The sequence below is a fragment of the Magallana gigas genome, chromosome 9, assembly GCF_963853765.1.
Source record: "Magallana gigas chromosome 9, xbMagGiga1.1, whole genome shotgun sequence".
Taxonomy (NCBI): Eukaryota; Metazoa; Mollusca; class Bivalvia; order Ostreida; family Ostreidae; genus Magallana; species Magallana gigas.
In genome coordinates, this window is record NC_088861.1 from 15327795 (window position 1) to 15343622 (window position 15828).

Here is a 15828-nt window from a genome sequence, read left to right on the forward strand (position 1 = left end):
CTATTAAGACGGCCCAGAGTTTATACGTATTTTGACTCAGTTTTCATATCATTAATATTTGACTTTATGTAAAGCAGTCCCAAATCCTGAAACAACATGAAGACTATTTTAAACTTGTGCGTCGGAGTAATATTTTCCCCTAGTTAGTAAGTAAGAACTTGAATAAAATAAGAGATCTTTTCTGCTTGTTTATGGCATCTGCCTTCCTTGTATATGAAAGGCTGCCAAATGGAGGATACACTAAAGAATCAATTTAGATGGTAAACGGTAATTGGAAACTGTAATCAAAACAAGAGTAAAAATATGATATACATTTCAAACAAAACAACCAATGACCTATCTCCCTCTTATCGAGCAATTACCCATCAAGAGGCAACATATATATTGAGGAGGCAAAAATACGTGTTATTTTCAGCGTGAACTAGTTTATCCAATAGCCAACTGTAACTCCGGAAATTCTATTTTGGATTAGAAGTTTTCTCCTTGGATAAACCTCACAAGAGTTTATCAGGAAATGTTCTGCTCTTTATAATCGGAGGAAGTTATTTTAATAGCTTTATAGTTCACCAGTTTGCACAAAAGCGTCTTTTGAAAGATATGAAAAAGATAACCCATTTGTCTCTAATCTAACTTTATCATCAGCTTCTTTATAATTGGTTCATAATCCGATGTAGTTCACCAATTTACACATAAAAACATACGATACATGTAAAGAGTTCATCTACCTCTTTTTAATTATTGAAAAAAATAATGCCTGATGAATTGATCAAACATACTAAAGCTCTTTAAGATTCTACGATATCTTAAGTGTGTGATTCCACAAAATTACTTTCCACAAGGGTGACATCACTTAGAGTTTTATTTCTATAAGCTTTCAAGGAAGTGAGATACCACATTTTAAAATCTTTGCTTGATTTTTTGTTCAACAAAAATTGTTTTTCTTTCAACAATTTCATTATTCAGAAATAAATTTAGGAATGTCATTTTCAAAGAATATGTACTTGCTTGTTCGCAATCGATTGAAAACACACACAATATAATTTAACAGTATGAATTATTTATCAAGCATACTTCATTAGATTAGATAACAGATAAACAACTCTTATAAAGAAATATCATTTTTAAGGCGGACACAGATAATTTGCATTTAGTGTGAAAGCAAGAAAAACCATATATTAACAGCTAAGATTGCTGAAGCTATCAACATGACTTTTACATCGATAAATACATACAGAGCGTTCACTTAATCTGATAGCGGTTAATACATGTACTTGAATTTTAAGCAAAAAATAAATTTTCAATTATTTTTTTCTATTATTATTATTACTTGATTCTGTATAGTTTCTAAACACAAAAGAATGAGTAATGTTAGTATGCCGACCAAGAGCTTGTATTGTTTTTTGCTTAATGACAGTATTTAATATTGCCGGTCATTTCCTCTGAAGATGTGTTAGGGAATATGATTAAAATGCACTTCTCTGGCATCAAAGAATATAATGCAATATATTAATGCGAATACCGGGAATAGTCAATATTTTATGCAAGTTATAGTGTAAGTATACATATGACAACAGTTATAATTATGACAGTTAAGTTTAATGAACTATTGACATATATAAAGAGAATACAAACTTATCTGCAATGTCAGGCATAAAGAAAACACCGTATGAAGAGGTTTGAATAATGTCTTCTTAAAGGCTACTATTTGTTGAGGCAGCTAGGAGTTTATAAGTATTATGACTATGTTTTCGTATCTGGTTCATTAAAAATAATCCTAAATATCAAAATAACTCGAGTCTATTTTTAAACTTGTATGTAAGGGTTATCATTTGTTTTTCTCTCTAGTTATTTTTTTAGACCTTGAGTAATAAGAAGAAAATGTTCTGCTGGTTACTGGCCTCTGTCTTCCTTGTCACTGTAAAAGGTTTGTTTCACTGTTCTATTAAATTACAAAGTAATGAAACAATGCAGCAGCTACGCTATTTCTATTATACGTTGAATTCAATTTGAAAAGTTGTCTTATTTTCTAAAAACTGTAATCCGAATATTTTTTTTTTCATCTTAAGTACAATCTATGTGTAGTTATTTTAAACGGACAATGTATTTAACCTGTCAATTTGGTTATTAGAATATCCCATTTAACATTTAATTAACTGTTTAATTATAGTATTTAAAATACTGTATCTTTATACAATGCATTGACTTTTGTGTACATGTTATGCAAAAGTTTCAATTTTGATCATATTTCTGACGGGTGAAATAACGTAATCGAAAATCAACTAGATGTTTTCAAAGCTGGTGTGTTGCATAATATTGGAAAGGGGATGGAGGAAGACTCATAATTTCACTGTTATCATTTTTGGAAATAAAAAAAGCAGAATCTATAATTCTGAAATCAATGCTAAATTCAAAGCATTAGATAGTGTTTTTAACTTGTAATGATACTTGTTTTGTTAATATTTCTACTTATTAGAACAATTAATATTAATATAAATTGTTGTTTAAATAATCCACAAAAGAAACAAAATTTGCCATTAGTTGGTCCTTTAGAATGAACTGTTACAATAAATGATAGGATGATTGTATGACTACTTAAGCTTAGTGCTATATCCAGGCTTGATCAGAAAATAATCAATCGGTATACCAAATCAAAATAAAAAATGCTTTAGTTAGATATATATAATTCTTAGTTCTAAACTGTGTTGGCATTCTCCACACAAGAATGCATATGATTCTCTGTTAAAGTCTTACATTGTAGACTTATTCAATCGCCTTTAATACATGTATTAATATTTGGAGCCTTTCGGTGACACATCAATTATAAATTGAATATTTATCTGTTATGAATATTTTATGTTGAATTATATATTTTATTCAAAACGAAAAGGCAGAGCAATATATTGTTCTCAATTATCACACATTTTCGTGTATTTTGTTTATATATGCTAACAGAAGATGGTTAATTGAATATTTATAGAAATGTTTTTGTGATTAAATTAACATATTAAATGTTGATACATTTATTTAATTTTTTGTGTAATTTCTTTTTGCATCATTTTTTTTATTGTAGACTCATTTTAAGTAAATTTTCTCTGCTTAAAGACACATTCAAGAAATAATATTTTAATCATCTCTTTTTAGGACAATGTTTACTGAATTGTAAGTACAACATATTTGTTTCATTTATTATTCAAGTCAAAATCAGTGGAATATTGAATCCACGATTTAAGTTTTCTTTTTCTTCTGTAGCAAACGACACCGGTGTAGTTATATCTAGATGTAACCCATCAGTGTATAACGCTCTAGTTATACATATAGACTTCTCTGAATTCAACAGTTCATGTACCTGCAATGTGACCCCAAAGTTTACCGGGGCCCTGTTTGTGTTGTCGAATAATTCAACTGCAGAGGAATGCAATACACAAATCAAAATTAACGATGACTTTATGTTCGACTGCGCAGCCCCAGCAGGATCTAACCATTCGTTAAACGTCCAAAGTAATCAGATAGTGCATGTAAGAGCGGAATACATAAAACCTTCCAAAAAGGGAAGGTTTCATCAGTGTCTTCAGATTCATCAATACGGTAAAATACGTTTATTTTTCTCTTCTCCTTTTACATTCAAAGAAGTAGTAGCTAAAGTTTGAAGATTTAAAGCCTTTGTCACATCCGGTCGTACATGTTTGGTGATCTTGCGTATCGTGTTGAATTGGTGGAAAATGCAACTTAAAACAAACTAACGTTTAAGCTGCGAGTCATAGGTGTCACGGACAATTTTGTTTAAAAACGAGTTGGCACTCGGAACGCACCGTACTTCTGTCCTACAATTAGCGTGCACCAGACGTACGTTTGCCTTTTTAAAGGCAGTAAGAACATCCACTTTGTAGGTCACTTGTCAATGGTACCGACGTCTTTCTGTGCCCCACGACAGCTGCACTGGCAATTATTAGTTTTCACGGAAAATAAAGAACATTATTTTTTCTTTGGACATGTATTGGTATGCACCTATTGTAAGCATTGCCAATCATTTTAAAAATCAAAGTCTACAAATGCTTGTTTTGTATTCTGATTTTGATACAATATTGAAAACAAATTTATAAAGTTTTAATAGTCATATGAGATATGATAACCAATATTTAGAAAACTCTGTTTACAAAGGAAAGTTATCCTTACAAAATCATCACCTTTCTTCTGTAGGATGTGTTGGAATGTTATATGTTGTTGGTTCTACTTGAAAATATCTTTCTGCGCGTAAATATCATATTTCTTCTCCTTACTCCGAATATATATATATGATTTAATCTTACCACGCTTGCATGTCAAAGTGAACGGGAAATCTTTTGCCTTTTTTATACAATCAAGTTTAATAACCAATTCGTTCTTGTCATGTTTTTTTTTCTTTGCCTTCCATCTTTTTGTCTAAAAAAAGGTATTTGAATATTTGATTTTGATTTTAAGAAGGGGGTAACTATAATTTCATTAAATTGATTTTTAAGAACGGTAAATCTGTCGATTCTCTTATCCTGTTGGTAGTTTTTTCATAATAATTTCTTTCAATAAACATCTGGATTATTGGCGATTTGCATGCACCACGAGCAGTTGGAGTGCGCATGACGTAAGTAGGACTGTGCGTTTAATTTATATGTTGATAGTGTGCGCAAACTACTTGCAGTCAAAGTACATGTAACGCAAAAAACAAGTTAAATCTCCTTACGTTATTCTTGCAATTCAAATCGTAAGGTTATCTTGCGGGTTTCTTGAGCGTAGCGAAAGTGCAGCGTACATTTCCAGATCTCGAAAAGAAATCGTCAGTTGGTGATAGTTGTGCATGTCCAACAGCCACCGTGCTTGCGGGAAGCGTGCATTTTTTTCTTAAGATGCACCTGGGTGCCTCGCAAGATTTTTACCAGTGAAACCACCCCGTAGACCACCCGTGTAAACACTTACGATCATTTGTGACTAAGACTTTTACAAAACAACATGTTATAAATTAACGAAACAATGTTTTGAAAAAAAAACCGAAACAATGAAATTGAATCCATGATATATATGTTTAACAGCAATAAGGACTTTCCTAACATTTTAGTGTTTTCAATACCAGTCATGTCTTTATAATTAAGACCAAGGTGAATGCTTTAATTGTTATTTTGAACGTTGCACGTTTGACTATCTACAACAGAGAAAGGAAAATGTATATGATTTAACAAAATTATTAAACCTAAGTCATCGCCAGAGAAATACATAGCTTAACACATTGTCCTATAATCACATGTAAAAACTGCGACACCTGATAAAGTATTAATATAGTTAAAAAACATTTCACTTCAAGAAGTGTTTAATAAGTGTTTTGTAAGAGAATGTGGAAGAAATAATGTTAAAAACTAAGTGTTTAATTTAACAGTGATTCATCATCAAAATCCAATCAAAAATGGGAGGCGTTTTAACTGTGGTGAAGGCCTGTCCCGAGACACATTTAGATTATTCTTACTAAGCAGAGTGTAGTGAAATTAATAGTATTATTGTAGGCTTAAAGCTTGGTTATGTAAAGCCAACAATACGTTAATGTCCGATATCATATGCAATGTCCACCTGGTCCCGTGCACGCACGGGTCAAAGTCTAGTTTTTATATTAAAGGTTTTGATATCAATTGCGTATACTGTAAGTTTATTATAGATAAAGTTTCTAGTTCCACTTGTCAATATAAATAGTTGAATCCAAATGCTTGTACTAGATCTCTGCTTTTAAATCTCATTAATCCAAAAGCTATATACTGAGTTGTTTTCAAAATAGCACTTGTGTGCATATGACAGCTATGTAAAAGGATGAGCAATGTCGATTAAAAAACTATTGATTACAAAAAACTGCAGTAAAAATGTTTGTTTTCATCACTGAAATTTTTTGAAGTGATGATTCCATTCATGCAGTGGTCATTCTATTGAGTTAACTTACCATTACAAACCAATGATTAATTATAGAACTACGCGTACAGTAAAATTCTAAATATATGCTTAAAATTGCGTTACGCGTACAGTATGAAATAATGACAACTCGTGATATTCTGAGGATTTTTCCTACTTTTATTTGCAATATCAAATTATCAGAGTATTCTCTTAAAGTATATATCTATCTCCACATGTCCCCTATTCAGTCGTAATATATTAATGATTGTATTTCGTACAATAATATTATTTCAATTTTGGAATATGACCTTGGATATTGTCAAAAAGTTCATTGAAAATCATGTTGCAAAAGGAATACAACTGTTTATACCTGTGCCAGTTTATTACCATAATTAAGTTTTGAATTGTTAAGGAAGTTATTTTTGTTTGTTTTTTATTACATTCGTTTATCAATTCGTTTGATTAAAATCTTCGACTGTTCGCAGAGCAACCTCTTCTATTTGTTTATTTGCTTCGACAAACAGCGCTGCCCATAATTGTACACTTCTTCCGTCCCTACACTGTGCATGTGGTATATTCGTTTTATAGAAGGAATCGTAGAATCAGTGGATCGGCATATAAAGTTCCTTCCGTGATTTTGTCTTAAAGTGTTTACTTAATCTTTATAAGACATTTTAAACGTTTAGATAAAGTTCCGTCCATGATCTTGTCTTCAAATTTTCGACTTCATCTTTTTTAGACAATTTAAACATTTAAATAAAGTTTCTTCCATGATCTTGCCTTAAAATATTTGACACTTCATCTCTATCGGGCACTTTAAATATTTTTTTCAGACATCATTTATCTAAAGAAACTGAGAGAGAGATAGAGAGAGAGAGAGACATTTCATTTGTAATTCACAATTATGTTATCGTTTAAAGTAATGTACATTATAATAGAATCCAACAAAGCAGTTTCAGTCTACGTACTACACCTGTCAATCAAATCAGCCCGCGAGCAGCACCACGTGCTCAAGTCCGAAGAAAATAGAAATATGTTTGACAATAAAGTATTTTATAGTGTTTTTTAATGTATGATGTGATTCTTACACACTCTATGTGTGAAAGTTGATTTGTTTACATACTACGTTGTTTAAGCAGAAAACTACACGTGTAAAACCCGTCTCTCTCTCTCCTCTCTCTCTCTCTCTCTCTCTCTCTCTTTCTCTCTCTCTCTCTCTCTCTGTAGATTTGGGTGCGAACAATATTGTGAAACGTTAACAGATCCAATTTGTTTTTAACATCTTTCAAGTCCAGTCCATTCATTCCCATTTCCATTTCTTTTTCATCCAATGATATATTTTAATTGAGATTGCTTATCAAACTTTCAGAGAGTCGAAGACCCCCTCTCCCTTTTCCCCTACCTTCTTCGAGTTCATTGTTAATGCATTTAAAATTAAGACTTGTTATCAGAAAAATTATGAAAGCTTTTGCTTCCTGTACTTTAGTGAATAACCAATGGAAGCCGTAAGGTACTTGTATTTACATGTGACTGACTCACTACACCTTGAAATAGTATCTCAAAGCAACAGAAATTTTCTTGATTAGAAAAGATGCAATGTGATATAATGCATCAGAAGTATATACTTGTAAGTCATATAGGCGGAAATATATACAATTTTGTATTTAAACACTTATAATTTCAAACGTTCAATGAAATTGAAATGAAACGCATGCAAATTTAAATTTGTTATCTTCGGTTCACAAGCCCGAAACTCATGCACAAATACCGGTATGTTTTACAACACAGGTAGACTTAAAATTTCGACGTTTTGCTAAAAATGGAACAGTTTTCAGCATACATTTAATGATATATATGTTTAAGTCACATATATAAGTTATATACCATTGGATTTGATGAATACAATGCTTTTTAAAATGTTTGATGCTGTGCATATTTGAAACACGGCCGGTGTAATGAAGAATAATGACCCCCGTAGAATAATGACCGGGGGTCATTTTTCGTCGTAGAATAATGACCCCCGGTCATTATTCTACGTAGAAAAAAGACCCCCCGGTCATTATTCTACGTAGAAAAATGATCCCTTTGCCTGAAGAATAAGTGTCATTTTCATAAAAATGAGCACACTCAACATGAAGAAAAGTGACCCCTGTAGAATAATGACCCACTTGTAATTAAAGTTTTACAGTATATTTTTTTTATCATTTGTGAAATAGTCTTTACACTATTGTAATTTTTACTGCTGCAGTTTACAGAAAGTAACATAAATTATAATTTATATTCAAATAAACTTAAAGTGAAAGAAAGGGTATATCTTAGAAAAAATAAAAATACTTCCGTTATAACAAGACATTGACGTATTGCATTGGGGTATGGTTATTATCTTAACCCTTTAACCCCCAGAACTTTTCACAATATACCAAGATAAAGTTATATAATAACAAATTGAATTTAACTTAATACTGGTTATATTTTTAATCAAATAATTATATATGGAATGAAAGACATTTTTTTGCAGATTTTAAATTTGATAACAAAAAGTCAAATATGCGGTTACCATGGCAACGTTTTGGGCTTAAATCATAAAATAATATTTTTTCATAGATTTTTCATTGAATAGTGGAATATTTTGATACCATATTGAACGATAAAGTAATATACAGAATATTCTACAAAAAAATACATTGTAAAGTATCATTGAACAGCTGGAATTCTAATCAAAACAATTTAAAACAACTTTTTTGATGTTGCTTTGCGCAACATTTGGCATTTTCTGATCAAAATAAAAGTAACAACAAACAATTGTAATAGAGTTTCAAAGTGTGTCTTTAGTGGCAATAACAGTCTACAATGTGGTATATAATGTTACCGACGATATATATTTTTTTAATTATACATCCTTGAAAATGCAGAAACAATAGTTACCATAGCAACAAGACCACAAGCTTATTAAGGTATCTCAATAAAATTATTTCGTTATGAATACAACAAAATTCAAATGGAAAGAAACGAAGAAGTTTTATAAATTTTTCAAGAAAATCAATGAATAAAGAATTCAGCTTTGGTATACAATAGAAATATGAAATACATGTACATAAATTAAAATGTTGTCATGGCAACAGTTACCAACACACAGTGATGAATAGTTTATTTCTTTTCAATAACATATTTAGATTATTTTTTAGATTTAGGTTTTAAAAATACATGGTACATGACAAAATCACATTTGAAAAAATGCAAACCATTTGAGTGGATTAGATTTTATAAGTGCTTGGAGCCACCAAATAAAGTAAACGCATATTATTTGAACAAAACATGCAATTATAAACAGACATTACATGATATATAAACCTATTCCATAAGCAAGTGATGATAAGTGTGATAGGCCTGAAAACAAGCTCCTCTACACAGATGTACATTACAAATGCTACAACCAAAAAATGTGTCACTTCTTCTGCCATTCTTCTTGCACTGTTTGCATCTTCCTCGCGGTCTTGTCAACTTTGTGCTGATGTGCCGGTTGATGTTAGCAACACTAATACCTGCAACTCCCCTTCCACATGAAGGTGCCCGCTTTCTGCTAGAGAAATCACCAATAAGTTTTTCCGCGATAGACAAGTTGCAGTCAACCATAGAGAAATGTTTTGTTGGTTTTCTTGTTCCTGGGGTTTCAAACCAAAGAAGGAATGTGTTGATCAGAGAAATTTCAAAAATATAGTTGACCAGATACTTCCAAAACTTTTTGGATGGACGGCCAACTGGACACTTGGATCTGTACTGTTGTGTTCTGTCTACACCATAGTAGTGTTGTTGGTAGTGCTCAACTGCAGGCGGGCGCTGAATGATGATAACACCACCACCCCGAACCCTTCTTTGAGCTGGGCCATCTCCTAGAGGGGCAGATGTTGTAGATGCAATGTGAACCTGAGATTAAATTTTTATGAAAAATTAAATAAACCTGTCTTTTGGAATCATTTGAAAACATGTTTACTCTCGCAAATATCCATTTTTTTCACGTAAAACAGATAAGCACTGAACCTAGACTATTACAAATACAACACCTATTTTACCACATAAAAACTACGTACAGGTTTAGCATCATTCCATACGGTGGCAACAAGGTTATTATGTTGCATCTGTTCAGCATCTCCTCTCTCGGGAAGGTGTGGGTTCTTCAGCTGTGAGGGAAACCCTTTCCTGTTTGCCATTATAGTCCCACAACCATAAACACCGTAGGATTCAAGAGTTTGAAGAAGAGGAATAGAAGTGAAATATCTGAAGGAAAAGAAAACCAACAATATAATGAACTTAAGGTGGTATGGGACATCTGTCAATATTAATGTGGATTAAAATACATTATAATTGACATACTTTCAACGGTTTAAAATTTTCAAATATTACAATATTTAACCAAAAAATAGCTTTAAAAAATATTCTATCTGAGAGGTAAAAATTGTAAAATCTCAAGCAGGATTCAACCTCATGACTTTCAGATTCGTAGCAATCCCTCTAACTCACAGCGCTAAGCTGTTAGGTGACAATATTGGGAAAGAAACTAGCTACTTATATAATTACACTTGGTTTTATTGTTTATTTCGATAAACAATACGTCACAACATGGAAGTGTCCCATACAACCTTAATTTCAAAATTTTAATAAAATAAGATTAAGAAAAAGATTCTGATTTTTTATAAAGTCGTTAAAAATATGACTGCATGCACGAGACACGTAAGTGTATGTTCCTTTTATAAATTCAGTCATTTCAAAATGAGACATCAAACTTAATTTAATAATCAGAGACAATATTTTACCCATTCCCATTTCAGTCTCGAGCAACTATGACATGAGAGAATGTAAACATATGTAAATAATCCCCTAAAAATGGAGTAGTATGAACACGGTCATGATTGTAATTCAAAACTTTTGCCATTAGTTTACATATTTGTCAATATAGCAGAGACATACTGGTAGAGATATAGTAGAAGTATACAAAAGTTTTCTATTTCACAAGAACATAAATGTGTCACATTTCCTGCAAATAAATGAAGTAGCATTCAAGCATTTCATGCATCTCTAGAAAAAGTTGCCCCCCCCCCCATTCCCAAAAATAAAAATTAGATAAAACACACAACTGAGAAAACCTATCCTGTGTCACAGCAATTTTATGTGCATAAACTCTGAAATTTTTATAACCTTTGTTCATAACAAGTCATTGATGACCTTTCCACTTCAATGGCTTGCATAAATGTTTGACGACTCGTTCCCCTAGTGATGGGCCACACATTGAATCATGTTTACCAAGATACACTCTGTAATCATTGGTGTAGCCACTTGGTTCACATCCCATCCATATCTACATGAAAAAAAAGTTTCCATGTCATAACAATTTATGATATTAAATGTTTCAATATTTTTTCAATTTCACATAAAAAGTGTCAGACAGTCAGTAAACTTTCTGGGTTTTTCAAATAAAACTTATAAAATATTTAAAAAAAAATAATGATCACTTAGGGTATCCAAGGTTTTTAAAAAAAGATATGTAGATTACAAAAGTTATAGATATTGAAATACCTTTAGACCGCGCTTTATTGGTTTTCCTGGCGTGTACTGCTGTGCATAATGGTGTCCCTTGTACCTGTAAGAATATAGGAATTGAATCATAATATAGACAAATATATACATACTGGATAAAGTAATGTGGTAGGAAAGGAAGAATGAACATATAAATATCATGAAAATATATGGCTTGAATGGAAATCAAGGCCAGGACCCAAGCAGCTTTCACTAGCATAATCCTAACAAGTTGCGTTTAGAAAGCGGATAGAAAAAGAGCAAGGATGAAATGCCATGACATGTACCTTATCATTCCTTCATCTATACTCTGACACTTCCCTGGTTTGTAAAACTTCTGGAAATTTCCTCTTGTCATGTCGATAAGTGGTCTTATTTTATGAAGTCTAAAATGTAATAAAACATGTATTCTAAAATGTATTTGGGGAGGGCGGGGTGGAGGATTTCAACTGCAAGCCCACATACCCTTTGAAAAATTCTAAGTTATATAGTTCACATAGTAAAGTACCGTAACTAAAAATAGATCTTCGAACCCACCCACCCCTTCCCTGGCAAACAGAATTTCTGCATCCGTGTATACATGTAATATACTTGTTCAAGTTAGTTACATGAAGTAGTTTTGTATTCTAGTTTTGATATTTCGGTTTCAGTCAAAACTCTAAACCATGGTCTAAAACTTGACATGCCAAGACTCTACTAATACTGAATCACTGATTGTGACTTAGGACATGCCATTAACATCTGGTTGATCATGTTATTTTCTAAGTGAAATGGTATGTGAATGGAAGTAAGCTATAAAAATCAAAACCAAATACAATATATATTAATTTCAAACAACTTGAAGATAAAATGATCCAGTTTATATTTCATCAGGTTTTATTTTTACTTTTCTCCCTGTGCAATGCACGTGTTGGTTGGAATCACTCATACTACGGGACCAAGTTTTATTACCAAAAGAACTGAATGATATAAAAATTGTTTCCAGTATTTGTTCAATGTGAATATTTTAGCACACGCTTTTCTGTTTGCTAATTTTTTTTTTTTTACAAATGTGTCTTTACAATCTTTACAAAAAATTAATAATAGCAAACAAAAATAAATCAAGTTCCCTCACAAAAAGAATTTAGTTTTGTATAAACCAAAGCAAAACCATGTATGATACCTGTCATAATTCGTTGATCCAGCAGGTGCTTGAGCCTGGTTGTCATTTATGTGCAGATACTGCAGCAATTTTTCAAACCTTGTTCTTGTCATGCATTTCTTGAAGCCTTCATTTCCTGGGAGAATGAAAACCAAAAATATTAATTCTTAGGGGGTATATTATTTAAATTTTCTATTTCTGTGTGGCAGGTTGTTTTTGTGGTTTTTTTGTTATTCTATTTTTTTTTCAATATAATTTTGTGTATTTTATATCGTACAAGCGGCTTCATAAGCTTAGTGAATTTCTTGCAATATATGCAATGCAAATCATATATTTTACTTACCAACAAATGGGTTTTCCGACCAGTACATATCGATGCGAGGTAAATGATTTATTCCCATGATAATGTTAAGTCCAAAGAAAGCTTTCATTTCTGGGCTAGTTGTGGGGTACCAAATCGAATCGCGGGAAACTTTGCGAGTCATTTCCTGTTCTGCATATCTGTTCGTCTCCTGAGCCGCGGTTTCAAAGAAATCTTCGTTTATCATAAGATAAAAATACTTCAACAAGTCATCGTCAGGCAGTAAAGTATGATCTGGCCCTACTTGTTCAGTAAATGGTGCTATGTCCACTGGGTGGAGATCGTAAGACCAAAAGTCATCATCAGTTGCTTCTGTTTGTTGGCTGTCAGGCTCCATTGATGACTCTGTCTGCTGTGAATCATCGTCACTGTCTGTGTCCGATGAAAATTCATGTTCACTAAATAGCTGGAGATCTGAACCCTCAGACAAGGTATCGCTATCGTCATCCGATGAACTATTCTCCATTTCTACTGTCAAACTCGGAAATCCCGCGCTTGTTCAATGTTTACACTGTAGCGTAGTAACGGAAAAGGGAGATAAATTCAGCTTGTTATGATCTCGGCAAAAGACTTCGTATTTTATAAAATGTTGACAAAATATATATGATTATAAAAAGCAGTTACTAGCTTGGTCCATTTTAGTTTTATTTACAAATATAAATACGTAATGCAATCGATACTAGCCTAACACGTTATACCGCGTGAATGAAAACTAAAAAATATATGTACAACAACGTAATACTATTGAACCCTGTTTATAATTTTGTTCTTCTAAAAACATCACATGAAACATGTATAAAAAATATCAAGGATGTTATAAAAAGTGGTGTTACTTGTTTACTTAAAAATTACGGGGATTTTTTTTTTATTTAAATCGGTGCTTTCGAGCTGTAAAAGCCGCCCTTGTCCGACAATGCGCATTCAAAATGAAGAGCTAAAATCATTTTAAATTTTAACTATGATTTATTTTGTAAGTCATTAATCATTTTTCTTTAATTACTCCTGTTTTCCTGAGGATTTGTATTTTCTTTTGATATATGGTTCTTTATCATACGATATAAAATAAGCGAGTAATTAAACTTTTAATACATGTATTATCAAAGTGCGTCCAAATGCGTCCATGGGGGTTAAAGGGTTAAAGGGGCATGGTCACGATTTTAGTCAAAAATTATTTTTCCGATTTAATGTTCACAATGCTTCAGTAAGGCATTAAAATTAAAATTTGAGTGTCATTAGTTGATTTATAAGCAAATTGCAGACTTTGCAATTCTTTGCTATGTAAACAAATCTTTTGTTTACATTTTGAATGTTGAAGTGAAAATTCCAATTTTAGACCTAATGAATGTGTTAAAAGTAAGGAACTGTTTATTTATGCTTAAAATAAATAAGAAGATAGATAAATCAACTTGAAAAAGATTTTTTACTGGTATATTGAACCTATGTAAACAACAACAGGGCACGAGCCTTGTTAACATGACAAAGAATTTTGAGCCCTGTATCTTGCTTATAACTTAACAACTGACCCTCAAATTTCATTTGATCAGTAGTAATGCTTTACTTAAGCATTGTAAATAATGAAAACAGAAAAAAACAATTTGACCAAAATCGTGACCATGCCTCTTTAACAATTACATTTACATATATCTATGGTGTTCCGATAGGGCCACTTCGACCTTAGGGCGAAGATGCGAAGTTGCAAAGGCGATAGTGAAGATGTGATGCCTAAAGTGCGAAGGTGTGAAAGCGAAGGAGCGATATTACTATCGCTCCTTACCAACTTCGCACTCTGGCCTTCGCATCTTCGCACTCTCGCCTTCGCCTTTTTGCATTCAGCAAGTCTCGGTCTTTTACATAGAATTTAATGCAGGCACCGTACTCGCCAAGGTTTTCCGATTAATTCAGGCTATTATTGGTATGCATGCGCTAGGCCATTGCGCTTACTATGAATGTTTATGAATATTTTAATGTGTACATGTGACATATATGTTTACCAGTGCTAGCTATGTCTAATCATTATCTACTCCACGCAAAATTTAATGTCCACCATAATGTGTACATATGCACTTCCAGGCTCCTGTCACTTACCAGCCGTCTGTTTACCGTGGACCAAACACAGTAACTTTCTAATTTCATTATGCGACATTCCTTGCTCATGGATGGATGTAGAGGGGGAGAGGGGGTCCGTATCCCCGGAAAATTTAATACTAATAATTTCACGCAGTAAAAGGGGAGAGGGGGTCCGGACCCTATCCCTCTGGATAATTTAATTTTATCATTTTTATAATAATAAATTTTCCAAAATATGCCTCCGATCCTTAAACGATAGAGAGCTCCGCAATTATAAAACATAGGTAATCACATTACAAAGCTCACCGAGACGAGGCCTCACCTTTATTAGGAATCACCTTTATGAGACCACCTTTATCATATTTTATGAAAACCATCCTTTATGATCTTGGATATTCATGGATTCTGTTATGACACAATATCGTATATCATCTGTTAAAAAATTGTATGATAATCATATGATCATATGTTAATCAATACAATGATATAAAATTAAAAATTGCATCCTACCATACTTACAATATCTATCATATAATACCATTAAATACCGTTCAAAAAAATTGTGATATATGATATTGTTATGTATGATATGACATGGTATTTTGTTATACATTATTGAATTTGATCAAATAATACAATATCATTAAAGATAATACAATATAGTGTAACATAAAACAATATCATATTGCAAAAATACATAAAAACATTGAAACATATGATATTATAAAAATATAGCCCTTTCATGAGGTCGATCCATAGATATATCGACTTCACAGAAAAGCATATC

At 32.2% G+C, this 15828-nt stretch overlaps 3 protein-coding genes across 3 annotated transcripts in view; 1 reads left to right on the forward strand and 2 right to left on the reverse strand.

The window, feature by feature from the left end:
- Positions 1-15828, forward strand: part of LOC105343022 (mucin-5AC) — a 156921-nt gene that overhangs the window by 117037 nt on the left and 24056 nt on the right. The window lies entirely within an intron of this gene.
- Positions 8741-10189, reverse strand: LOC136271343 (piggyBac transposable element-derived protein 4-like). Its single transcript, XM_066071202.1, has 2 exons — positions 9990-10189; positions 8741-9825 (listed from the first exon to the last, which is right to left on the reverse strand). The coding sequence occupies exons 1-2, from the start codon at positions 10107-10109 to the stop codon at positions 9253-9255; spliced, it is 693 nt and encodes a 230-aa protein (XP_065927274.1). The 5' UTR covers positions 10110-10189; the 3' UTR covers positions 8741-9252.
- Positions 11111-13989, reverse strand: LOC117686447 (piggyBac transposable element-derived protein 4-like). The gene is made up of 5 exons (XM_066071301.1): positions 12957-13989; positions 12635-12749; positions 11760-11858; positions 11473-11536; positions 11111-11254 (listed from the first exon to the last, which is right to left on the reverse strand). Exons 1-5 carry the CDS (start codon positions 13438-13440, stop codon positions 11111-11113), a joined length of 906 nt encoding a protein of 301 aa, XP_065927373.1. The 5' UTR covers positions 13441-13989.